This window comes from Pristis pectinata, chromosome 44 (assembly GCF_009764475.1).
Source record: "Pristis pectinata isolate sPriPec2 chromosome 44, sPriPec2.1.pri, whole genome shotgun sequence".
In the NCBI taxonomy this organism is placed as follows: domain Eukaryota; kingdom Metazoa; phylum Chordata; class Chondrichthyes; order Rhinopristiformes; family Pristidae; genus Pristis; species Pristis pectinata.
In genome coordinates, this window is record NC_067447.1 from 696,062 (window position 1) to 722,647 (window position 26,586).

Sequence of the window (26,586 nt, forward strand, 5' to 3'; positions counted from 1 at the left end):
AAAAATATCATCCCAATTTACACTCTCAAGTTCCAGCCTTACAGCCTCATAATTTGCCCTTCCCCAATTCAATATCTTCCTGTCTCCTTTGCTTCTATTCTTGTCCATGACAATGCTAAAGGTTAGGGAGCGGTGGTCACTGTCCCCCAAATGCTCACCCACCGAGAGATCTGTCACCTGACCCTGTTCATTACCTAATACTAGATCCAATATGGCATTCCTTCTAGTCGGCCTGTCAACATACTGTGATAGGAATCCGTCCTGGACACGCTTAACAAACTCTTCCCCGACTACACGTTTGGCACTAAGCAGGTGCCAATCAATATTTGGGAAGTTGATTACAACCCTTTTGTTCTTGCGCTTTTCCAACATCTGCCTCCCAGTCTGCTCCTCAGCATCACTGCTGCTACCGGGAGGCCTATTGAATACTCCCAGTAGAGTAACTGCTCCTTTTTTGTTCCTAACTTCCACCCATATTGAATATAGAAAGGATCCTTCTACGTTATCCACCCTTTCTGCAGCTGTTATAGTATCCCTGACCAGTAACTCCACCATTCCTCCATTTCTACTCTCACCCCGCCCTATCCCTTAAGTTATATCTTTAGTTATAATGCGAACTGAAAAGATCGATGGAGAAATAAAAGGCGGACAAATAAATAATTAGATTTTCACAGGAATCTTTATTTAAGAAACAGAAATTATGTGAACTATTTCGGGTGACAAAGAACACATCAAAGATTAGAAGAACACAAATGTTACAAGCTCAATACTTCAAGAGAGATCTAATGAATGAACGATTTTAACGTTCAAGGTTTTAACTGCATTTTTTTTTCTCTTTCAGCAGCTGAAACCCCACAAAAAACTGCAGATGCTAGAAATCTGACATAAAACATTAAATGCTGGAAATTCTTAGCAGGTCCATTTGCGCCTCACTGAAGTTAAACAGAGCTCTGTTTTGTCCTCTGGCGAACAATTCTGCTCTTTCATTTCGCTTGCAGGTCCAGAAATGCGTTTCATAGATACCGAAGAATCTGCTGGGATAGTTGATTGCATTCATATGACAATGCGCTTTGATCTGTTGGAATATATTTCGGAAATAACTTCACATGAAACGTTCATACGCAGTCGTTTACCATCTTTATTTTTTTTTAATTTTAAGTTTTATTTACAGCGTGGTCACAGGCCCTTCCGGCCCAACGAGTCCGCGCCACCCATATTAAACATAAATTAATCTACCCGTACGTCTTTGCAAATGTGGCTATGTCTGTATGTGATTGGGACATGTCCGCGTGTTCCTTCCAAAACTGTTTTTCTTCGCTTTGAATCACTTGGGACATTTCAGTCATGTTGCTTCCAGCATCGCGATCCAGTTTTTTTTCCATTATCCCTGGTAAATCGCTGTAGTTACCAGATATCATTTCTGTATTTTTTTTTTCAGTGAAGAGATTTTGCACCATGATCACTTCCATTTTCCAGACAAATTGCATACTTCCACTCCATTTCATCTGTGTAACATTCAACTATTTTTCGACCAGGTCCGGTCTCGAGCACACTCCCGAATCCTAAAATGATTGAACGTTATGAGGAACAAACAGAAAGGCCTGCAGTTGGCGCTGTAATAGATGGCGAAATTTTCGCATGGAGTCAAAGAAGGAAAGGTAAGTTCATTTATTAGAAGTCTGGGAATGCTTCGTCAGATTAAGGTGAAATCAATGAAAATTGCACGGTATTTTCAGTGTCTTCCCATCCTGTAGTGAGTGTGTCAACCGGATCAGATAAATTTGACTCGATTGGACGTCATATTAAGAAAATGGGAAATTCTATATTCAAAATCATACTTTGGTTAAAATTTATCCTAAATTTAAGACAGCAGAAACTCTGGTACATCCGGGAAAAATATAACTCATTCGCACTCATTTGACCAAAATAAAATCTGGGCACCCACCCGCTGCCTGTCACATGAACTCACAGAAGTCTAGTTAGATCATGATCAGGAACTCTATGCGAAAATATTAAAGTTCATGAATACGTGAAGTTCCATGATGCTCCTTCAAATTACTAATGAACGGGGAAGCAATTGATTTGTAATAAATGGCTGGATCTTGAAGGTAATCCTGACCTTTCAAAGCAAACACAATACAAAATTAACAAGAGGGGATGGCTTTAAATTGAGAAGTAAGAGTTGAGGACGAGGCGAAGGCTTAAGATGAGAGAAGGCTAAAAGGATCTAAAGTTTAAGTTTGTTACACTGGGCGTAACTGACAACTGGAGTGCACTACAAGAGGAGGTGCTGGAGTCAGATACTCTCACGATTTTAAAAAAGATCGAGAAATGCATTTTAATAGGCAAGGGACAGCGGAATACGGTACAAATGCGGGCAAATGGGATTCTTCTCAATGGGTAAATTCGTTGACGTGGATGTAGTAGGCGGATGTCCAGTTTTGCGGGTCATTACTTTTTTAAATCGCGAATCTCAGATTCTATAATATCTGCACGAGGAATTATTTGAATCCTGGCATATATCAGGAACAAATATGCAATTGAATAAATAATCGGGCGAATAGATTGATAGATCGATTAACGGACAGACAAGTAGATAGAAATACAGTCAGACAAATAGATAGATAGATAGATAGATAGATAGATAGATAGATAGATAGATAGATAGATAGATAGATAGATAGATAGATAGATAGATAGATAGATAGATAGATAGATAGATAGATAGACAGACAGACAGACAGACAGACAGACAGACAGACAGACAGACAGACAGACAGACAGACAGACAGACAGAAAGACAGACAGACATATATACAGACAGATGGACGGACAGACAGACATCCAGATATAGATAGATAGATGACGACATAGATATACGGATTTAACGTTCGAAGTCGACGATTCTTTACAGTAGAAACTGAGTTGTTTTCTCAGCAGTTGAAAGCCCAAAATAAACTGCAGCTGCTGTAAAAATGAAATAAAACATTAAATCATGCAGAGAGAAACAGATCTTGGCATATTTATTTTCCTTTCCACACTATGGCCTAAACAGCTGGGTATTGTATGGCTTTATTTCAGATTTCCACCATTTTTTCAGATTTAATTAATCTGCAAGTTTCCCTTCATATTTCTGATTTCAGTTCTGGCATATTTTGTGTGAGTGTTCAGCAGACCAATTCTGCTCCAATATGTTGCATACCCTTCGAGATATTCATTTCAAAGTCATTGAATCATCTGCTTGAATGTTGACTGTTTCCACATGGCAGTGCGCGTTAATTTACCAGAATCTACTTCGGAAATATCTTCACGTTAATTTTTGATCTTTTTCGTGGTGCAAATAATTAGGACTAGGTCAATTTCGCTTGAAGTGAGGATGGTGCCAAGTTTTGCATATCGTCATGTTCCATCCTAAAATTTGAATTAGATCCTGGTTCACAACGAATTCCTTATTAATATATTTCAATACTGTTGTTCCAGGCGTCCAGCTTTTCTTCCTTCTCCCCGATCAACGGCTGTCATCACCAAAGATCATATCAGTATTTCCTTTTATTCTGTTAAGAGATTCTGCATCGTTATTACTTCCAAATTCGAGTCAAATTACACTTTTCACTTCATTCCAACCGTGATTTATTCAAATTTGTTTCGAATAGATACGGGCCCGGCCAAATTAACTCCTCCTCAAGAGGTTCAAGGTCCTCGGCACCAGAGTAGAAAGCGTGCAGCAGGTGCGGTAGAAGATCTAGAAATTTATGGAGGGAGCAAAAGGAGAAAAGGTAAGTAGATTAGTATTGCAATACTTCAAAAGGTGAAAAGTAAGGTAAATCCAATGAAAAATTGTACAGTATTTTCAATGCCTTCCCACCCTATAGTAATTGCGTAAATCGTACATGATATTTTCTTTCCAGCCGGACTTGTCATATTAAGAAAATGAGAAATACTGAGTTCAGGATCATTCTACTGTGAAACTTAGATGTACTAAATTTAAGAGTTCAGAATCTCTGCAGTATTCGGAAAAATATATAACCCACACTCAATCGCTCTGCCGTCTAAATTACTCGTGGAAATCCATTTAGATACATATCGTGTGTTTTATGAGAAAAATATGTAGGTTGACGAATGCCTGAAGCTCTTTAATTCTCCATTAAATATTGCTGAAAGGGAAATAATTAATCTGGCTGGATTATGAAGGTAATCCTAAAACATCTGAGGGCAGGCGATCTAAGGGCGGCACGATAGCGTAGCGGCTAGCGCGACGCTATGACAGCGCCAACGATAGGGTTCGATTCCCGTCGCTGTCTGTAGGAGCTTTTACATTCTCCCGTGTTTGCGTGGATTTCCTCTCGGTGCCCCGGTTTCCTCCCACATTCCAAAGGCGTACGGGTAGGTTAATTTGGGTTTAAAAAAACTGGACGGCCTGGACATTTGTGCTGGAAGGGCCTGTTACTACGCTTCAAATAAAAAAAATAAAAAAATAAAATACAAGAGAACATGGGTGTAACGTGAAAAGGACGAGTTTAAAGCGAGGGGTAGGGATAAGGTGAGAGGATGTTTAAAAGGGGATCTGAGCAGCAGGTTTGTTTCACAGAGAGTACTTGATATCTGCAACGCGATGCCGGAGAAGGTGGTGGAATCAGGTGGAATCACCACGTTTAAGAAGTATTTAGAAAGAGAATGAAAAAGCAAGGCATAGAAGGATATTGGGTGAATGCAGGAAAATTATATCAACATTGATGGGAAAACCATGGACGAGGTGGGGCTGATTGTCCGTTTTCTGATGCACCGCTCGATATACTGAAAATGATACTATAATATCTGGACGAGAACCCATTCGAATGCCGTTTCGTTAAACACAATCAGAGGAGAACAAGAAATAAATCTGTGAAAAATAATTGAACGGATAATACATGGGTGGATAGATAGATAGATAGATAGATAGATAGATAGATAGATAGATAGATAGATAGATAGATAGATAGATAGATAGATAGATAGATAGATAGATAGATAGATAGATAGATAGATAGATAGATAGATAGATAGATAGATAGATAGATAGATAGATAGAGAGAGAGACAGACAGACAGACAGACACACAGACACACAGACACACAGACACACAGACAGACAGATAAACTGATAGACAGACAGACAGACAGGCAGGCAGGCATACGGAAGGAAAGACGAATTAAATAGATTCCCGGAGGGATTATTGGATAAATCAACGATAAATAAATAAAACAAATTAAAAAGATGGCTGGATAATTAAAAGAAACAGATAAACGAATTGATCAATGAATAAATAAACGAATAGCGGGACGAATGAATGAATGGCTGCGTAATACACGAAAAGACAAATAAATGTAAAATTAAATGAATTAGCGAGTTGAAAATAAATTTCCGAATCCGAACGAATGAAAGAATAAAGGAGAACTAATTTTTGCAGGGCTATTGAATGATGGAAATATGTATTTCTCTTAACTATTTGAAGTTCTAGTGAATAGACCACGATATTAAAACTAAACAAACGTGGATAGCACTTAACAGCTCTGAGAGCACCTGTGAGAATAATGCATGACGTAAAGTTTGTCTTTGAACTTCCTTCAGCAGAACTGCAAACCGAAAGTTTCCAGCAATTTCTGTTTTTCTTTCGAAGCTCCAGAATCTGCGTTTTTTTTTTTGCTTGTCTGGGTGTTTTCTCATTTCATACGCATCTCTAGATATTGCTTTCAAAAACACTGTGACATCTGCTTGGAAAGCTGACCGCTGCTATATGACATTGCGTGTTCAGCTCTCGGTATTTCTTTCAGAAATCTTATCTTGTGGTAATCATTGACTTAGCCTGCCTGCAACTAATTATCATTAAATTACATATTTTCTTGAAGTGGAAACGGTGCCAAATTATGCATGCCAGTATATTTGTCCCTGAAGTTGTCTGTTGAATATGAAGCACTGTCACGGTAATCCCCCGTAAGCAGGACAACATTGTTGATGCAGTAATGCTTTCCTTACGTCCGGGATTAGCCTTTATTTCACGACCACTGGCCAATCTCTCTCTTTCAGTGGAATCGTTAGCTCTGCCATTGCGCTGGCCAATTAAATGATTTCACTCTTTCCCTTCCACGTTGTATTCATTCCTTCTTTAACCAGGAACGAGGCCGGACAGTTTCACCCTTCCTCGAGAGGCTGAAAGTCATAACAGAGAAATGACACACAACCAACTGAACGCGTTTGATGTCAACGCCGAGGCATGGGGAAGGGGTGATTCAATGGACGCAGCACGCAAATATACCCTTGATGCTCACTACACTGATGCCAAAACTGACATGGGCAGAATGAAGAACACGAATGAAGATCGACCATCAATTCTGCAAGAACAAGAATCAGACAAATTCGAAGAAATTCAAAATAAAATTGGTAAGGACGTTTTTTTCAATGAGTATTAATATATCTACAATAAATAAGGAGTATTCAATGGACCTCAAAGTGCTTTTGTGTTTTCATTGACCTCTATATACATGCGTAGTGACGGATTTTGTTACACTAATCCGTGCCTGAAAAAAATGGAATTCCCACAGCTAAATGATTGACAACTTAGTTGACGAAATTGAAACATGCAGTTCCACCAGGAGGATGTAACTGCTGAGGGGGAAAGAGATTTCCCCGAAGATCCAAACCACATTAATCTCTTTTGTTTCAGCTGGTCGTTTAAAATTGCGTCTTAACAATTGAGGTAAATGTGCATCATACCACAGAAATTAAAGGACAGAAGAGAAGCGGGAGAAAAAGTCACTACCAGACGTCAAAAAAGCGGAGGAATGTAGAAGTTAATGTGGAGCAAGGAGAAGAGGGTGCGCCTAATATTATGGTCCGTACTGACGCCGAAAGTGGCATAGACAGAACGAAGCTTATGAAGGAAGATCAGTCAGCGACCTCACATGAAGCGAAGCAGAACACATTGGAAGGAAGCCAAGGTGCGTCTGCTTTGTATTTTTGTGTAGTTTTGACATGTCCTCTTGGAATAATGTGGATATTTATGAGCCTGACTCTACGCTTAGTTATGCAAGTACATAGTTCCCAAATGTTCACGCCACTGATAGACAGGGTAGTGGAGAAGGAATTTGGCATGTTTTCTTTAATCTTTCGGGTCATTGAATACTTGAGGTGTGACGTCATTTTGCAAGATATTGGAGGAAGGATGTCATTAAGCTGCAGAAAATACCCAGGAATATCTCACTGGCACTGGAGGGCTTGAGATATAAGGTGAGTTTAACTATATGCTGGGGTTGTTTCCCTGTAGTCGAAGATGCTGAGAGGTGACCATAATATGGTACTATAAAACCACGATGGGCATAGATAACGTGTATCGTCATCGTCCCTTTGTCAGGGTAGGGGAGTCTCAAACAAGTGGCCGTAGGTTGATGGTTACAGGAGAAAGTTTTAAAAGGGACATGTGAGGCACGTTTTTCATTCAGACAGCGGTGGGTTGATGGATTGATCTGCCAGAGCGAATGGTAGAGGCAGGTAAAATTTCCACGTGTATATGACATTTGAACGGGGATCTGAGTAGGCAAACTGTTGAGGGGCATGGACCATACTCAGGAAAGTGAGATTGCTTTGGTCGGCATGAAAGAGTTTGGGTATAGTACCTCTTTCCGTAACTGTATAACTCTAGGTCAAATTACTCAAAGATGGTAAGCTTTCCAATATGGTTTTGTTTTGGCCCATATCAGTCTTGGCTTCAATTCTGATGTTCCCAGTTCATAGTTATTAACGTATGTATACATTTCTGACTTACTATTTTCTGTTTTCATTTCGTTACTTCTGTTTAAACAAATATATGTCATTCGGGGATGACTTGTCATTTTATCTATTAAGTCATTTTCTCCAGTTCTATCGTATCATTTCCTAGTCCAGTTGAAGTATTCCAATGAAGTTATTTTTGTACCCATTCCCACCAGGAACTTTCCGAACCCATGTTGCAACACATGAACTGGCTGAAGATCACGCCGCAGAAATGAAACTTGGCCAGAACAGCGGGAAAGAAACGGTTGATACAAGAGAAGTTAACGGCGAACAAGGAGAGAACGGTGTCTCTAATATCATGAAGAGCACTGTTGGCAGAAGTGACGTCAGTAGAAGGAAGATGATGAATGAAGATCCCCGGTTGACCTCAGAAGAAATGCGGCTGGACACATTGGAAGGAAGCCAAAGTGCGTCTGCTAAGTATTTCGAAATATCTTCCATGATTATATAGATGTCAATGAACAAAATTTAATGGGTTAGGAAGGTGGTGGGGGCGAGGAGGAGGAGTATTTACGCATCTTCCAACTGCAGCTGATCATTTAATTTTTGGGGAGTTAATTGTGCGTGAATTTGGGACAGGAGAAACCTCAGGCTGTCTATAATAGAAAAAGTCTCGCTGAAATAAAGGCAATCGAGAGGAAGAGCTTGTTGAGTTTCTGCCTCCCAACTCGAGCGATCCGAAATCCATCCTGACCGCTGGCCCTCCATTTATGCAGTGTTCACCTTTTGCCGTGAAAGCATGGACTATCTCAGCTTGTCCAGGTGTCTTCCCGCATTCCAAACGAAGTGCGGTTTGGACGGCGAACTGGCCACAATAAAGTGATCCATTGAAGACTGAGTGGTAGAATATGGTGCACTGTGTGTGTTTGTTTGTGTGTGCATGCGTGTGTGTGTGTGGCGGGGGGGGGGCTGTATGTGTGTTTGTGTGAGCGCGTGTGTCTGTGGGCGTTGGAGTTGTGGTGGCTAATGAGAATGTAGACAGAATAAGATAGGTTCAGTGTAGAATTCCTGGAAGTTGGAGGTTGATTGTCAATGCAACTTGCCTGCCACGTTTCCGAAGTGTGCAAGCTCCAAGATGCTCGCTTGAAGTAGCCGAGCCATTCACTGTATCCTTCTTCCTCGGTCACAATTGTCGACTGCTGGATAACTAAAAATCCAATTTAGTGGAATACAACCAGTCGTTGATACGTCCTCAGTGTCCTTTCGTAGAAGTGCTAAACAATGTGGCAGCCTGTAAGAATGCAAGAGAAAACGGCACCAAAACCAGTTTGAGTCTCATTTCCACCAATGCAAGGAAATTAAGCATGAACTGGCGCGGGTGTTTATATAAAGCATTGAATATACATAACGAAATAAATCAAAATATCCACATACATCTGATAATTCCGGAAATACTCTGTTGGTCAGGCTGTATATGTTGGTTAAACTTTCTCGTCAAACACTCTTCATCTGATCTGATGTTCTCTGACCTGCTTGGGTGCTTTCAGCATTTTCTGTTCCGCTCCAATTTTCAGCATGTGCATTTCTTTAAATTTTTAATTTATGTCAAAACGTTTCTTGACTGTAAGGATCATCCTGTCTCCCGCTTTAAATATCCCTCATGGTGTTCGCTTTTGAAGACATTTCAGTATTTCCCAGCAATTATGCAGCTTTAATGTACCGAGAATTGCTGCAGACGGTATTCTAATATCAGATAGTATAGCTTACAGTGTAATCAGCATTACACCACATTTATGTTGAACTGCCAAGCCCTGGATATATCGTAAACTCGACGTACGTTTTTGTGTGTGAAAATACCGTGATATGCAGTTCAGAATTGTTAATGCATTATTTTATTTTCACTTGCTCAGTTATATTTTGCTTCATGACCTCTTGCTCATACAAAACCCCAGTAAGAGGTTGCAAAATGTTTCAGAGCAACCAGTGTTGTAGAACATTTCTATCTAATATGTGATCATAACAAGGTTGCCACCAGCTTTCCCCTGTCCAGTCAAAACATTCCATTTAATCCCGTCCATGATTCATTTACATATTCTTCCTCAAGGGTATGGCTACGCCATGGCTAAATCTGCTAAAATGACCGTAGATCATGACGCAGAAGCGAACCACAACCGACAGAGAAGGAAGAAATATCTCAGGCTGCTACGGGAAAAGAGAAAAGCAAAAGATGGGAATTCCGGCCGAGATAACGGGACGGAATCTGATACTGTTCACAGCACTCCTGCCGGAACTGAGGTCCGAACACCTAAATTAATGGGTAAGGATCGACCACCGATAATACTGGACGAAAACATAGGCACTTTCGGGGCGAACCAAACTACATGTAGTGAGTGTGTTATGCTCAATTTGGGACCAAATAGGCGAGAGTTAATGTCGAAATTAAGATACTCCAGCCAGGCTTCGGAGGGGAAATCGCTTGAATCTGCCTTTCGGTGGTACTCAGTTACAAACTAGTATCCCGGAGGTTTCGAATCTCTACTTTGTCAATATGGAAAGAAAATACATTGTCGTATGTTGGCGGCTACGACTCACGTCCTTCGTATTGTCATTTCAATTGCTTCTCGAATGATATATGATCAAATATGTTTGTATCTTTCGCTATTCACAGATAACACAGAGGGAGAGTGCCGCAAAATCTATCTCCCTGTCGCCATCATAATGTCATTTCTAGGAGGAGTACTTGCCGCATTTGTAGTGATTTGTTGCTGTTTGAAACGGAGATATTGTCAGCAAGGCTACGAACGCCCTGCATCCGAAGGTACGCGACACAAACTTTATGAAAGACGACGACATATTTCAGGTACAGAAAGGGTTAGATTCTGCAGCAAAGAATCGTTTCGGAAACCTCTGCGCTTCTGCCATTACCGTTGTGCTGAATGCTCAATTGCTTGCCGATAGTGCAGCTTCTGCTCAACCTACTCCAATCATCTTTTCACAAAAAAATAAATTGCCGCTGTTGTTTAAATGAACATACATAAACCTCATTATTGCCATCCTGGTTATGTTTGATTTTTTCCCTCACATTCTTACAGATTGAGCTTGTCTCAGCAAGTGCTCTAAAATGATTTCTGCTAACCAAGTCATTATTTTCTCATGATCCTCCGTCATTTACAAATTCTGTTTCCTGAGATACGATACAGCGAGATCCACAAAACAAATATTGGCTGTGTCGTTATTTTATTGAGGGCTTAATCTTCCGGAGCCTGTTCCGTTCTTCTCGTTTGCCTCTCGACGGATCCTCTGCAACACTCATCTCTTTTAATGGGCTGGCTTAATATACGCACGCTTCTGTACCATGCTCATGTATCCTTGCAGAGAAATATGCTTGCCTCGACTGTGGCAGATGCAAATCAAAATTTCTTCTCTGTAGGCGCAGTACTGAAGGTAACAGATAAGTAATGTGGTGGCCTCAACTAACATATTAGCAAAGCAAAATTCAGGCGAACATCGATACTTATGGATTTTAGATCCATGTAATAATTTGTAATTCAAGCAGGAAGAACTCGTTAATAAATATGTCCCCAAGCCCAGAAAATAATATGTGTGTATATATACACACATATTATTTGTGTATGTTTAGTCTGAAATGTGATATGAGGCCTGCAGCTATTCCAGTTAGTTATGCCATCACCACAACTTTCTCGTGTTGAAGGGTAAGAAAACAGTGTTCATCAGGGAGAAGGGACTCTTATCTTATTTCCGTGTGAAACAGACATTCGTGAACAATAATATTAGGAAGAAAATTTAAGAGGAGTGAAAGGGAGGGAATAGTCATTGGCTTGGGAAATGCAATTCTCATGTCCGGGAAGCTTTTCAGCAGTAGCACCACCGTTGACCCACAATTTGGTTGTCCTGGAGAACAAGGCTTCAAGGTCATATATATGGAAGCCAAGGTAGAGCAAGCAATGATTCTATGTCAGTTTCGCACTCTGAGGTTTTGTCTCTAGTGAACTGTATTTTCGAATCTGGAAGGTGTGAAGCTGCTGTCCGCGAACCACGTTAATTCGGGGTTTCTTTTTTAAATTAGAATTGAAATCGGAGAAGAACAGATTTAATCATTTTAAAAAAGTGAAATCGATTCCTTGATCCTCTTAGCCGGATGCAGAAACTAAAATCTTCCAAAAGCATGAGAGAAACAAGGGAGAATGCAATGTACATTATACGTCGTTAAGAACGAATAAAAGGGATAAGAAAGGACCTGAAGGCTTGTGTTATTATTTTACACAAAACCTCCAACATGCCATTTGATTTCTTAATTACAGAATAGGGAGGTTAGTAAGTGGAAAAAAACACAACAGATCAAGTGAAATACGGGAAAATCCGCAGTTTTTCCAGGAGGTGGGAAAACAGACTGATTTGAACTATATGAGGATGTTAAATATTGACATCCAAACAGCACGAGAATCTGAGTACACAGATCACTGAAAATCAACAATTAGGAAGACAAATAACACGGTCGTCTTAATTGGATTACTTTATGTCGAAGTACTTGACTGAAATTTGTATTCCTTTTCATCTGGCCGAAGTGAAGATTCTGACGTCGATGATTCTAATGATGAAATGACGGCTATTAAAGATTCCATTTATTTTCAGCTGCATTTAAGACCTGCAGAGACCGTCGTCTGGAGTCCTGTTTGAACTGACCAATGACATAAGCAACATTCTATTTGCCGTGACGCTTAATTTGCAGCAGTCATTATTTGAAGGCAGGCATAAATTACTTTAATATGTCCTCTTTTACACATTGGCAGAAGATATATCTCGTAATATGACACCAATACTGGAGGGATGCACCGATCTCAAGCTGTACAGAATTACAGAAGTCCACCGAGTGAGACTAGAATCGCTAACTGAAGACGTCGTGGAGAATATTAGTGAGACGCTCTTAAAGGGAAATGTGATAACGGAATTAAACCATGAGGTATGGCTTATGTCTGTTGGTCTGATATATCATTAAATTAGTTATACCACTGATTGAAAAGTCCGGCTAAATTCTGTCCAGTCAACGATATAGCCACTTTAAAAAAAAACACTATTACTTCCGTTGTTAATGTGAAATCGATAGTCCTTGTGTTTGAAACTTAAAGTTGAAGTGAACATACGTAATATCTCATTGGAAAGTAAGTCATCACATGAGTAAATGTCATTATGCACTCTTCGCATAGGTAATGCCTTCTCAGCACAACACTTTGACAATTCAGTCCGTATTAGTTACTGCTGGAGAATAAACAGCTCACTTAGATCTCAATAATTATAAATCACTCTTGTCAGCGGTGATGGGAAGCAAGTGTTCACTTAATTACTTCCCTTATCTGCAGTGGAATTCACAAATAAAATTTCTGGAATTTTGGAATCATGCAATCCCTCCCATTGAATACGTACCAGTACTTTCCAAGAGCAATCTAACTCATACATGACTACTATCCACACCAGAGTTCCTTTGAATTCTCTCATTTCAAATGTTTACTCTGCTTTTTTATGAACTGTAACTAAATTTTCCTCACTGCTACCCTGTCATGACGTTCAAACCTTAACGGCTTTTAATATGGTCGGAAATGTGGCGAAACAGATAGTGCAGCTGCCTCGCCCATTTAATGACAAAGATTCGATTCTGACCTCCTTGACAGTTTGGCAGGAGTTTGCACACTACCTCTGAAGGAGCATGGACTTTCTCGGGTAATCTGATTTTGCCTCACTTGTCACTCCGTGATTACTGGTAGATTCGCTGGCTACTGTAAATTCTCGCTGAAGTAGGCGGGTGGCAGAGGATTTATTGGAGGGGGAGTTGTTGGGCATGCGGAAGGAAAATGGGAATAGTGCTGATGGGTTCTTGATGCCAACACAAACTCAGAGGGCTGAAAGACCTGGTTCTTTGATCCATAATTGTTGCTATTTTACTTAATCATCTGCTGACCCCTGTGAATTGTTACACGTTCTCTCAATTAACGTTGTCTATATGCTTTTAAATTGCACTTCCGGATGCAGGCTCACCATTTTTAAAAGAATAGTACGCCCATGTTCACGTGTCTATTCATATATCCTTCATTTTCCCATATCCGTTTTGCACTCAGTCTCAGCTATAACTGGGCCCGACGCCAACAAGTGGCCAACTTGTGTCTAGTTTTGACTGACCAGTTCTTCTAAAAATGTGCATTATTCCTTCATTGCTCTTCTGTTTTCCATCCGGATCCAGCATCCTTCTTCAACACTTTCACGATCAACTCTGGCACCTGTAAAATATGATGCACATGTCCCAACTCCCACCCCCAACTTCCCAGTAGTCCTTTTGGAGTGGTTCCCTTCGTTTTATACTTCATATTACTTTAAAACTATAATGCTTCACAATTCTCAACATTAAGTTTAAGCTGTCATCTATCCATGCTTTCCACGTATCGATCTATATCTACCTGAAATCTTGTCGTGCACTGTGTCGTCACTTTTGGTGTCATGGGTACATTTTAAAATTTGACCAATGCAAATATTTAGGAATACCGTATGAATACCACTGTGCACTTCATCCCTGCCTGATAATAGTCCTGTGCTGAAATTCGTATTGGTATTAGTATTGCTTTATATTGTCACTTGTATCCGAGGTACTGATAGTACAGGTCAATTCATTACACAGTGCAGGTACATTGTGCTAATACAGAGTGTATTGAGGTAGTACAGGTAAAAAAGAACAGTACAGAGGATTTAGACTCTGTATTGCAGAGACTTTAAGGCGTCGGCCAGACCACATTTGGAGTATTGTGAGCAGTTTTTATCCCATATCTCAGGAACGATATTCTGGCGTTGGGGAGTGTCCAGAGGAGTTATGATCCCGGGGATGAAAGGGCTAATGTATGAGAGTGATTGTAGGCTCTGGGCAAGGGAAGTGCGTTGCAGGTAGACATAAGGTGCAAGGTCATAACAAGGATGCTCGTGAGGTACAGAGTGCATTGAGGTAGCACAGGGTGAAAACAATAGCAGTACAGAGTAAAATGTCACAGCTCGAGAGGAAGAGAAGTGCAGGTAGACAATAAGGTGCATGGTCACACAAGGTGGATTGTGAGGTTAGGAGTCCATCTTATCGTATAAGGGAACCTTTCAATAGTCTTATCACAGTGGGATATAAGCTGTCTTTAAGCCTGGTGGTATGTGTCCTCAGGCTCCTGTATCTTCTGCCTGATAGGATAGGAGGGAAGAAAGAATGACCCGAGTAAATGGCGTCTTTGATTATGCTTGCTGCTTAATCAAGGGACCGTGAGCTAAGGGCAGAGTCCGCAGAGGGGAGGCTGGTTTCCCTGGCGCAATGGGCTGTGTCCACGACTCTCTGCTGTTCCTTGCCATCATGGACAGACCAGTTGCCATATCAAGCTGTGATGCATAGATAGGATGCTTTCTATGGTGGATTGATAAAACTTGGCTAGTGTCAAAGGGGACATACCGAATTCTTTTAGCTTCCTAAGAAAGTAGAGGTGCTGCAGAGCCTTCTTTGCTGTGGCGTTTACCTGATTGGACCACGGCATGTTGTTGGTGACGTTCACTCCAAAAACTTGATGCTCTCAACCCTCTCTACGTCAGAACAGTTGATGTAGACAGGTGCATGTACACCGCCCTTTTTCATGAAGTCAATGACGAGCTCATTTGATTTGTTGACATTGAGGGAAAGGTTGCTTCTAGGACACCATGTCACTAAGCTCTCTATCTCTTTCCTCTACCCCGCCTCATCGTTATTTAAGATAAGGCCGACTACAGTGGTATCACCTGCAAACCTGTAGATGGAGTGAGAGCAGAATCTGGCCATCAGTCATGAGTATATAAGGAGTAGAGTAGAGGGCTGAGGACGCAGCCTTGCGGGCAAAAGTGTTGAGAATAATCGTGCTGGAGGTATTGCTGCCTATCCTCACTGATTGCGGTCTGTAGGTCAGAAAGTCAAAGATTCAGTTACAGAGGGAGGTGTTGAGTTCCAGGTTTGGTGAGGAGTTTTCCTGAAATTATAGCATTGAAGGCGGAGCTGTAGTCAATAAACAATAGTCAAACGTAGTTGCCTTTAATGTCCAGATGCTCCAGAGCTGAGTGTAGGGCCAAGGGAGATGGAGTCCGCTGTAGAGCTGTTTCGGCGATAGGTGAATTGCAGTGGGCCTGGGGTCCCATTTCTACAAACATTCGTGCCCTTTCTCTATTGATCATTGATTCTCATGGTGGTCATTGATGGTTCTCCACACAGGTATTGGATGCACTTGGTGTGTGGGCAGCTGTGGCTGCCACATCTCGCGAAGGCCGTTTTTATTTAACTGTGGCTAAAAGGAAAAACAGGAAATTAAAGTGCTTCACCGGTCCTTCACTATTATTGATTATTTTAGTTGGTATTAATTGAAAATACGTTTTAAATGATATTGCTGAATTTTAGAATCTAGATTCCATAAAATATATTGTTTTCAAATATTTATCTGACCATCTGAGGCATTTAAAAAGTCAGTGGCGAAAGACCTTCTTGTGTGACAAAATGCCAAATGCCCTGCACCTTATGAAGAATGTGCGCCTCAAACCTCAGATTCCCGAGACACGGAAAACCCTGCAGGTGGTCCTGCTTTGTCAGCGAGGACTTAGGTACATTAAGAGCAAATTAGCAAAGAAAGGTATGGTTGCTCAAGTACTCAGGTACAAATTCGGATTCTTACTTGAAATCCCAAGTCACATTGACTGCAACTAAGTCCATTCAGATTGGAAGGTAAAGATGGAGTGACATATTTTCCAATCGCCAGCAAATTTCTATTGTTCTTGATGTAGGTGAAATAGACTTCATTGATGACATTGTTTAAGAATGGTGGAGTCTGTGACAGGGACTCGGATTAATACCTCCAGCTGCATCTTCAATCCATGATATTGGGACGTCAACGAACACTATTGGTATTGGTACTGGTTTATTATTGTCACTTGTACCGAGGTACAGTCAAAAGCTGGTCTTACAACACGATCGTACAGGCAATTCATTACACTGTGCAGTTACATTCAGTTAGTACAGAGTGCATTGATGTGGTACACGTAAAAACAGTACAATAACAGTACAGAGTAAAGTGTCACAACTACAGAGAAAGTGCAGTGCAATAAGGTGAGAGGTCGCAACAAGGTAGATCGTGAGGTCAGGGTCCATCTCATTGTATAAGGGAACTGTTCAATAGTCTTATCACAGTGGGGTAGAAGCTGTCCTTAAGTCTGGTGGTACGTGCTTTTAGGTTCCTGTATCTTCTACCCGATGCAAGAGGAGAGAAGAGAGAATGTCTCGAGTGGGTGGGGTCTTTGATTATGCTGTCTACTTCACCAAGACAACGAGAGGTAAAGACAGAATCCAAGGAGGGGAGGCTGGTGTCCTTAATGCGCTGGGCTGTGTCCACAACTCTCTGCAGTTTCTTGTGGTCCTGGGCAGAGCAGCTGCCGTACAAAGACGTGAAGCATCCAGATAGGATGCTTTATATGGTGCATCGGTAAAAGTTGGTGAGAGTCAGTTTCTTTAGCCTCCTGAAGAAGTGGAGGCACTGGTGAGCTTTCTTGGAGGTGGCTTCTACTTGATTTGACCAGAAAAAGCTGTTGGTGATGTTCACTCCCAGGAACTTGAAGCTCTCGACCCTCTTGACCTCAGCACCATTGATGTAGACAGGTGCATGTACATCACCCCCTTTCCTGAAGTCAAAGACCAGCTCTATTGTTTTGTTGACATTCAGGGAAATGTTTTTGTCATGACACCATTCCACTAAGTTCTCCATCTCCTTCCTGTCCTCCGACTCATCGTTGTTTGAGATACGGCCGACAACGGTGGTATCATCTGCAAACTTGTAGAGGAAGTAGAGCAGAATATAGCCACAGAGTCATGAGTCTGTCTTTTCGAAGGACGCAGCTCCAAACAGTGAATTGTTTTGTACCCGATTCCGATTAACATCCGATTTGCTTTGACATGACCCCTCGCGTGTCTGATTATATATGGCTGTCAGTGTATATAAAACAAGAGTTTTTCCCTTTCAATTAATTCTTGAAAATACGTGGCCTCGTTAGAATTCAACCCGACCATCTGCAACGATATTATCTCATTAAGATGTGATGATAGCATTGCTTGAAATTGTCAACTAAATTAGAAGTTGTCGCCGTTTAACAGGCAGTTACCCCAATGCGTGCTTGTTAGCTTCTAATATTACCACAAGGGAAGATAATGAAGTGATTTTTTTCTGAATACATCAACTTTGCCTCTTCAGGAAATCAGAAAGTTGACGAGAAGTGACCGAAGACAAGATGCTTCGAAACTGCTTTTGAAATCGGTGCTCGACAGAAACTTTTGGGAATGCAGGATGTTCTGTAGGGAACTTGCCAAAATGCAAGAAAAACAACAAAGCCTTATAAGTGTTCTGGAGCAGTCCGTCGAGGAAGGTAGGGTTCTGAGAAAAATGTAAGATTTTCTCAGTAAACAAACTCTGTGTGTGCTCAATCTCACAAAAGAAAATAAAAGTTAAAACACAACCAGAAGCATTTTCCAACATATAAACTGAATCATCCTTGAAACATCCAAATTCAGAAGCAGGCAATCAGATAAATAATGATGCTTGTAAATATAATGGGCACACCATCATCTCGGCAGTCAGCTAATGACAGGGCCAAATTCTTCACAGCAGGGTTCAATGTTATTGAAGAAATGTATCTCAAATGTAGACGAAAGGGACGAATAAATAACCTGAAGGCATGAATCCGTTCGATGATTCAGAAAATTCAGTCATTGTAATGACCTTTGTCTGCACGATTTAACTAACTGTGTTAATGGAGCGCACATTGGGTTGGCGCACTTTTGCGCCTCAGTGGAAATTCTGGCTGTCGTAACTGGTAAATGATGAGAGCAATTTGTTAATAGATAACAAGTTTATTCCATTGAATAATCCATTTGACTTTCCGACGAAGAGTTCGAAAGAAACATCCATCAATGCCAATGGTTATTTACTTGGTTTGATCAGTGAATTTCCAAGACCATAGTGTAATTCTTTAAGTTATTCTTCGACTTGAACATTATATTACAAAACTGGAATCTCTACTCGATCTGTTGTAATCCACCGACACGACACAACAGGTTTTTGCGACGACGCCATGCTTGGCTTCAAACAGATGGACTGACGCCCATGAACAGCGCACCAAAACAAGTTCACCTCCTTGTTTTATTGTCATTATTATAACGTTCTTGTTCTGCTAATTGGGGCACATTCAGGGGTCTACAGACAGTATGTCGTTACAGTTTGCAATCTGGAATCAATAGTGGTTTACTCTTCCGAGATTCTGGTTATTTCAAACAGTTTGTATCTGTTTATTAATTTGTACCAAGTTCATTCTCTGAGGCAATGAAAATTAGCACCTTCGACAATGTGGTAAAGTTCATGCATCATGCGTTTCGGAATGTTGAAAATTCTGCATTATAACATACCATAATATTACAGATTGGTATTAACAAGGTTAATACAATTTTAATGGATAGAGACAACGAAGTGGAATTTTTTTACAAGTCTAAAGTAAGAGACTGTTCTTGTTTGTCATCCGTGCTCACACTGCATTTTGTCATGAGATGACTCTATGTCTATTCTGAAACAAAACCAAGAACCATTCAAGTTCTTTTCTTTTCTTATTATTTTCAATTCAAGAAACGGTTCTGCAACACAGATACACTCTCCGAATTCAAAGTAAGAAACTGAGAGATGCATGCACACAAGGAAACAAAATGCCCAAGTCACGTTTAATTGATGACATCTACACTGACCCAAAGATTACTCGGCCACAACCTGAACACGATAGTCGAACAGGAGAAAGTAAGAAGCACGTTCGAGAATTTAAAACCCATGAACTATTGAGAATTATCAACACTGACTCTGAGAAGAACACCATCGCCGTCGTCTGTGGGGCTGCAGGGACTGGCAAAAGCACCATGATACAGAAGATAATCCATGACTGGGCCACGAAAAACAAACAAGAAAACTTCAAGTTTGTCTTTCATTTTAAAGTTCACAACTTAAATGCAAAAAAATGTGGAATAACTTTAAACACCTTGATCCTTGACCAATATCCTTACCTGGAAGATTTTCTTGAAAAACTGTGGAAAGAACCCAAAAGCATATTGTTTATATTTGATGATTTGGACCAACTAGATCGGCCCGTTATTTTCTCAGAAAATGAGAAAAACATAGATCCACGACATCATTGTCTCGGACCCGAGTCTTATTGCTTCGTGTCAGACATCGTGCAAAGTCTCATACAGGGAGACTTGTTGAAAGGGTGTTCAGTGCTTTTCACAATCCAGCCTTTCAAACTGGATCCTCTGTGTCAGTTAACCTTAGATTCAACTTTCCAAATCGGGGTATTCAACTCTGAGAAAGCAAAAGAATATTTTCGCCGTTATTTCCGGGGTAATCTATACGCGAACGATATTCTGGAATTCATTGAGCAGAGTGACATCTTGTGGAAGATGTGCGATAACCCTCTGTTTTGTTTGGTCCTCGCCTCGTCGCTGGAGTCTCGCCAATCAGAAGCTGACGCTCAGACACCAATCCCCACCATAAGCCACACTTGGTTGCTCTCTGACTACGTCATGCTCCTTCTCGAGAGATGCGGATATGATCAGAAAACCTCTCTAAAGAGTTTGCTTGAACTGGGAGAACTGGCCTACGAACGAATGGCTGGTAAAACACTTCCGTCTGAAGTCGACACATTAGGGACACTGAATTCTTGTTCTCCCAGATTGATCACTGCGGTTATGATCCAGGCTCCAGACAAGGAGAGTGATGGCGATATTTACGAATTCAGGAACTCTGTTATGCAGAACTTCCTTGCTGCACTATCGAAAAGACTAAATACTCCAGGAATTGGACTGAAAGGGTTACTCGACGAAGCACTCATGGTCACTGACGGCAGACTCAATACATTTTCACGTTTTCTTCTTGGGCTGGTTTCGCGGAAGCTAACTGCTCGCCTTGAGTTGGAATTTGGTTCATTTCCTTCTGATGCCACTTCTGTTATCACACAGTGGCTCACGGAAGATGTCAAACGGCGCTTACCGAACCTGGAAGGGAAGTATTACCAAAGCATGTTTTTAAATATACTGCACTACTTACTTGAATTTGGAGACACTCGAGTAACCAGGGACGTGCTGGAGCCGATTAGAACAATTAAATTCAATCAATGCCTCCTCAAACCTTCCGACTGTGTGGTTTTATCGAGAACTTTGATCCACTCTGAGGTGATTGAAGAGCTGGATCTCAGTTCATGCCTAATACAACAGAAGAGACTCCAACAACTGGACCCATTGCTGCGCAGATGTCAAATTCTCAGGTAATTCACCAAACTCAGTAAACATTTAACAACGTAACATCCTCATGCTTTTAAATGTATTAATACCACTGAAACTAAGTAATATAAACATCAGTGCACTTTCCCTCATTCACTTGTCCAACAGAAACCCTATTTTGGAATTATACAGAATGTTTTCGAAATAATTTCTTAAAATTTCTATATGCGGAAGATTCAAGAAAACACCCATCCTTTTTACTAACGTGACCCTTGCAACATTTTGCGATTAGCTCAGGTCGTTTTACATGTTAAGGGACACATATTACGTCACTAAATAGATTGCCATGACACAGCTTCCTGTGCGAAACATCAAGGGCTGGGATCCATATGTTGACTTCATAATATCCTTCATCACAAACTAGTTGCCATATTGCCGGGTGGATGCTGAACGTGGGTCAGTTCCTTCGTGAGTTTCTGGTTGTACATTGGAATGTGGAATTTACTACCTAAATTGTGGTCTGATGCCGGTGGATCTGAGGTCATATTCGGCTCTTTGTTAACTTTATTAACTTGAACGGGTGTTGCCATTGTTTCATAATTGTATATCCAGAATTTTAATTTACAACCTGACTCAATGTTTAAATTATGTTTTCGAAAAAGGTACGAATGTATCCTGCCTGTACACTTCAATGTAAATTAGAGAGAATTTCAAGTTTTGCAATTACATTCAACTGGATCATTGACTTAATGACAGTGATTGTAAAATTGATTTTGAACATCTTGCTGCCTCGTGAGGAGGTGAAAGATAAACAGCCTGATTAATTGCGAACTTATTTTTGAATTTTCATTATCGGCGTCAATTAATTATTGATTGTTGCATTTTATTTTTAGACTCAATGAGAATGACCTGCAAGATTCAGGCGTGAGAAGTCTCTTTAATATTCTGAACATAAATGCCTGCAAAATACAAACTCTGGAGTGAGTAATGGTTGGGAATGACGTCAAGCAGAACGGAAGATCTGTCTTTGCATTAGGGTTTTCATTAACCTGTCAATTGCACTCGGAAAATCTCCTTTGTTCACCGGCACACAGGAGACAGCAGAAGCTATAATCCGCAGTAGAAACAAGGTGCTGGAGAGACTCAGCAAGGGAGGCAGCATCCAAGGAGGAAAATAAACAGTCGACGTTTCTGGCCGAGGCACTTCATCAGGACTGGAAAGAAAGAGGGTAAAGCCAGAAAAAGAAGCTGGTGGGGGGGGGGGGGGAGGAGGATCACGCAGGCAGATGACAGGCGATGTCAGGTAATGGACGAGTCCAGGTCAGGGCGGAAGAGAGTTGGGTTGGTGTGGGGGAGAAGATGTAATAAGCTGAGAGGCGATAGGTAGAAGAAGCAAATGGCTGACGAAAAGGAATCGGGTAGAGGAGGGAAGTGGACCATGGAATAAAGGATGGGGACAGGAGGAGAGGAGCTGGGAAGGTCATAAAGGCGGGATAAGGGAGCCACAGCAATAAGAGAAGACAAAGGAGTGAGGGGTGGAAAGAGAGCATAGAGTTTCCGGAATTTACCTTCCCCCCTCACCTGAACTCGCCCGTCCCCTACCTGCGTGTTCTCCTTCCCCTCTTCCCACGTTCTTATTCTGGGTTCTGCCCACTTCCTTTGCAGTCCTGATGAAGGGTCTGGACCCGAAAGGTCGACTGTTTAATTCTCTGCATGTATTCTGCCTGACCCGCTGAGTTCCTCCAGCACTTCTTTTGTTTTACTGGAAGAACTCAGCTGGTCAGACAGCAGCTATGAAGGGACAGATTGTGGTCGATAAACATTAAAAACATTTCTTTTGCAAAAATATATGTTCTCGTGTAAATGTAACAAGGAAGACAAATTCATTCTGAAAAATCTGCTGACGGAAAGCAGCTGTTATACACATTTACATTTTAAAACAGAAAAATCTCAACATCAGGAATTAAAGAGAGTGTCGAGGGAAGATCGTCGGGACCAAGAGGAGATTGGGAGCGTGAGGCAAGGACTGAAATGTGACAGGTGGATCTCGGTGAGGTCATGGACGCTGGGGAGATCTATCCAACCGGCAGAGGAGGGTGGATGGAGTTGGGAGGCAAATGCATGAGAAGTTGAAACGGACAAGGAGAAAATAAGTAGGGTCAGATGGAGGCAGGTGGGGTGAGAGGAGGGCGAAGGTGATGTGGAGACACAAGAGATTGGAAAATGCTGGAGATGATCAGTGAGGAAGATAATAAGTGAAACCAGTTGGGGGGATGATGAGAAGATGGAACTAGACAGAGGAAGGCGAGGGGAAACACACTAGTTAATGTGTGTGGTTGATAGATGGGTGGAAACAGGCGGGGAGGGTAACACAACTAGATAAGGGTAGTCTGTGTGGTTTTGTGGGGAAAAGAGTGAGAGGGTTAGGTTTAGCGGAACTATCGGCATTTCTAGCAGCGATCCCACCACCAGCCACATCTTCCCCTCCTCACCTCTTTCTACTTTCTGTAAGGACCGCTGTCTCCATGGCTCCCTGGTCCACTCATCCCTCCCCACTCATCCCGTCCTACCCCGAACACTTCTTCTTGCAACCTCAAAGGGTGTAATACATCCAACACCTCCTCTCTCACCGTCATCCATAGACAAAAACAATCCTCCCAGATGAGGCAAAGAATCGCATGCACCTCAACCAACCTCGTCCACTGAATTCGTTTCGCTCTCACATTTCGCTTGATAGACTGCAAGTGGGTCGCATGACTGCTAAATTTTCCGGTTTCGGGTGGCCCACTCCCCAGTGTTTTCCTCTCTCTCTCTCTCTCTCTCTCTCTCTGTCTCTCTCTCTGTCTCTCTGTCTCTCTCTCTCTCTCTCTCTCTTTCACTATCTCTCTCTCACACGCACTGTCGCTCTCTCTCCCTCTCTCCTCCTGATCTATCAGTTTCCTGCCCCTGCTTTTTACCAAATCAAGACCCCGTCACATAGTTTCACCGGAGATCCACCTGATTCCCTCAACCTATACCCGACACAATCTACTTACTGGGCTTCCTACTCCCATCCAACCTGGTTCAATTTACCAACACCCCTCCCTCAACCGGTTCCATTCATCACGTATCAGATTCTAGCATTTACAGCCTCTTGTGTATCCACTTCACTTTCCAGCCTCAGCCTCTCCCTTTACGCTCTCTGCCCCCACGCGGCTCTATCTGGCCTTTTTCCCAGCTCCCCAAGCGTGTTTCCACCCATTAGCAACTAGCCCGTGTTATCGAACTGCACCCCCAACCTGACTCCATCCGCCTCTCATCCTTCACCCCACCCAGCTCCACCCACAACCTAACAATACTTGTCCCACTCCCACTCCCTCCCCTCAAAACTCTCCATCTTCCCTCTGCACTCTGCATCCTGGTCCAGATTCCCGGCGAGAAACGTCGACGGTTGTTTTTCCTTCATTAAATGCTGCCTGACCCGCTGCTGAGATCCTCCAGCTGTTCGTTTGGCGCTTCTTCATTCAATTGTATTTCGATGAAAGAAAATAATGAATTTGATAACCAATAGATTTGATGTGGATCCTTTATAATGTGAACATAAATTCCAGAAATTTGAGATGCCATCTGCCTTTATTTGAAACGTACCAAGACTCTGATTGGCATCAATACACACAAACACACGTACTTGTGTGTGCGTTTGTGTATGGGCGTTTGCATGTGTGTATGTTCGTGGGTTTGCATGTGTGTATGTTCGTGGGTGTGCGTTTGTGTTTACGTGTCTGTTGTGCGTGTGTGTGCGAGCGTATTGTGCGTGTGTTGTGTGTGGATATGCGAGTGTGTATGTGTGTGTGCGCGCACACAGAGTTAATAATCCTCCTTTCCTTTCAATACAGGCTGAGATCCAATCATCTCACAGATGATTGTCTGGACGGGCTGTTCTCCGCACTCAGCACAAATTGTTCATTGACGCAGCTGTACCTGAGCAATTCCATTCAGGATGAGCAACACGCTAATCGGTTCACCGATGAAGTACTGCAGAAACTTGTAGATAGAAGCGCACCTCAGAAACAAATCAGGTGTGTTCATATTTGTAATATGTATTAATTTTATGTCGTTAAGAAAGAATTTTTTTTAAAAAATCACCGTACTAGGGCAAGAGTTTTCAAGTGGATTTGAAGAAGTTTGTTTTTCATCAACAGAGTAGTCAAGTCAAGATAAAAAGTTAATCGTTTACAACACATGGAACGAATACATTTATTCGTTGGGACTTGATATAACAATACATTTGTTATTTAAATATATATTGTTCGTTTCATAAGCAGGCAGGGTAGTGCAGCGGTTAGCGTAACGCGATTACAGTGCCAGCGATCTGCGTTCAAGTCTAGCCGCTCTCTGTGAGGAGTTTTTAAGTTCTCCCCGTGTGTCTGCTTGGTTTCGGCCGGGTGTTCCGGTTTCCGCCCAGATTCCAAATACGTATGGGTTAGGAAGTTGTGAATATTCTATGTTGGCGCCGGAGGCATGGCGACACCTGCGGGCTGCCCCCAGCACACTCTAGTCAAATGATGCATTTTACTGTGTGTTTCGATGTACATGTAACTAATATACCTTATCTTAATCAACATTCTGGATCTTCGTAGTTTCGATTTATTTTAATTGGTTTCTTCTTTTGCAGATGGTTACACAATCAAGATATTGGACAGGACATCGCAGCGTCTTCCACTGCATCGAATGTTTTAACTGTAATAACAGATTAAGGACAATTTATAAGTTAGATTGTCTTACATGAATACAATCATTATCGTGGTACGTCCAATGTGATTATACGGGAATGGTACAATATATTGAATTTTGAGGAAAATGCCACGATGTTGAGCACGTTAGAAAACTCTAAAAAATGTCTTTCATTTTTAATCTTTTTAATAGTTTTCAAATTAATACAGATTATTATATCAATGTTTATGCATGTAATACAGATCAGGAGAACAATCATGACATGGATGATCATTAAGAACAATAAAGTATAAAAAATCTGTAGATCCAACGATATGTTAGTGATTGAATGTAATATAATAGAAAATGATTTATTATAAAATATTAAAAAGAATAGAAAACAAAACAGTAAGAAAAATGATAAACAATATATCAAACCAAACTAAGCTAAAGAAAAAAAAGAAAAAAAAAACTGGACTCAAATTTCTCAATCGAAACTGAGCAATATTATGTCACCAACTCCGTTCCTCTAAATTGAAGGGTTATTATAAGGAGATCTATAACGTGAAAATTTTGAATAAATGGACTCCAAACTTCCTCAAATTTAAGTGAAGGATCAACAGTACCACTCCTATTTTTTTCCAAGTTTAAACATGATATAGTTTGAGAGGACCATTGAAAAGTATTAGGGGGTATTGGACCCTTCCATTTAAGCAAAATGGATCGTTTGGCCAAAAATGTAACAAAGGCAATCATACGGTTAGTGGAGGCAGATAGATGGCCAGATTCTATCCTTGGTA

The 26,586-nt window shown here is 41.3% G+C and overlaps 1 protein-coding gene across 2 annotated transcripts in view; it reads left to right on the plus strand.

Moving 5' to 3' along the window:
• The window catches only part of LOC127566669 (uncharacterized), a 34,837-nt gene extending 8,768 nt beyond the window's left edge, over nt 1-26,069 (plus strand). The window contains exons 3-15 of one of the 2 annotated variants that reach the window (XM_052009192.1): nt 1,536-1,658; nt 3,654-3,776; nt 6,151-6,417; nt 6,756-6,974; nt 7,962-8,213; nt 9,851-10,063; nt 10,415-10,606; nt 12,558-12,727; nt 18,036-18,207; nt 19,458-21,138; nt 21,988-22,074; nt 24,970-25,152; nt 25,749-26,069. In XM_052009192.1, coding sequence (XP_051865152.1) covers nt 1,536-1,658; nt 3,654-3,776; nt 6,151-6,417; nt 6,756-6,974; nt 7,962-8,213; nt 9,851-10,063; nt 10,415-10,606; nt 12,558-12,727; nt 18,036-18,207; nt 19,458-21,138; nt 21,988-22,074; nt 24,970-25,152; nt 25,749-25,830 — 3,764 coding nt within the window. In that variant the 3' untranslated portion in view covers nt 25,831-26,069. The remainder of the gene's footprint in view (nt 1-1,535; nt 1,659-3,653; nt 3,777-6,150; nt 6,418-6,755; nt 6,975-7,961; nt 8,214-9,850; nt 10,064-10,414; nt 10,607-12,557; nt 12,728-18,035; nt 18,208-19,457; nt 21,139-21,987; nt 22,075-24,969; nt 25,153-25,748) is intronic. The other variant, XM_052009193.1, reaches the window with a different exon arrangement.
• The last annotated feature ends 517 nt before the right edge of the window (nt 26,070-26,586 follow it).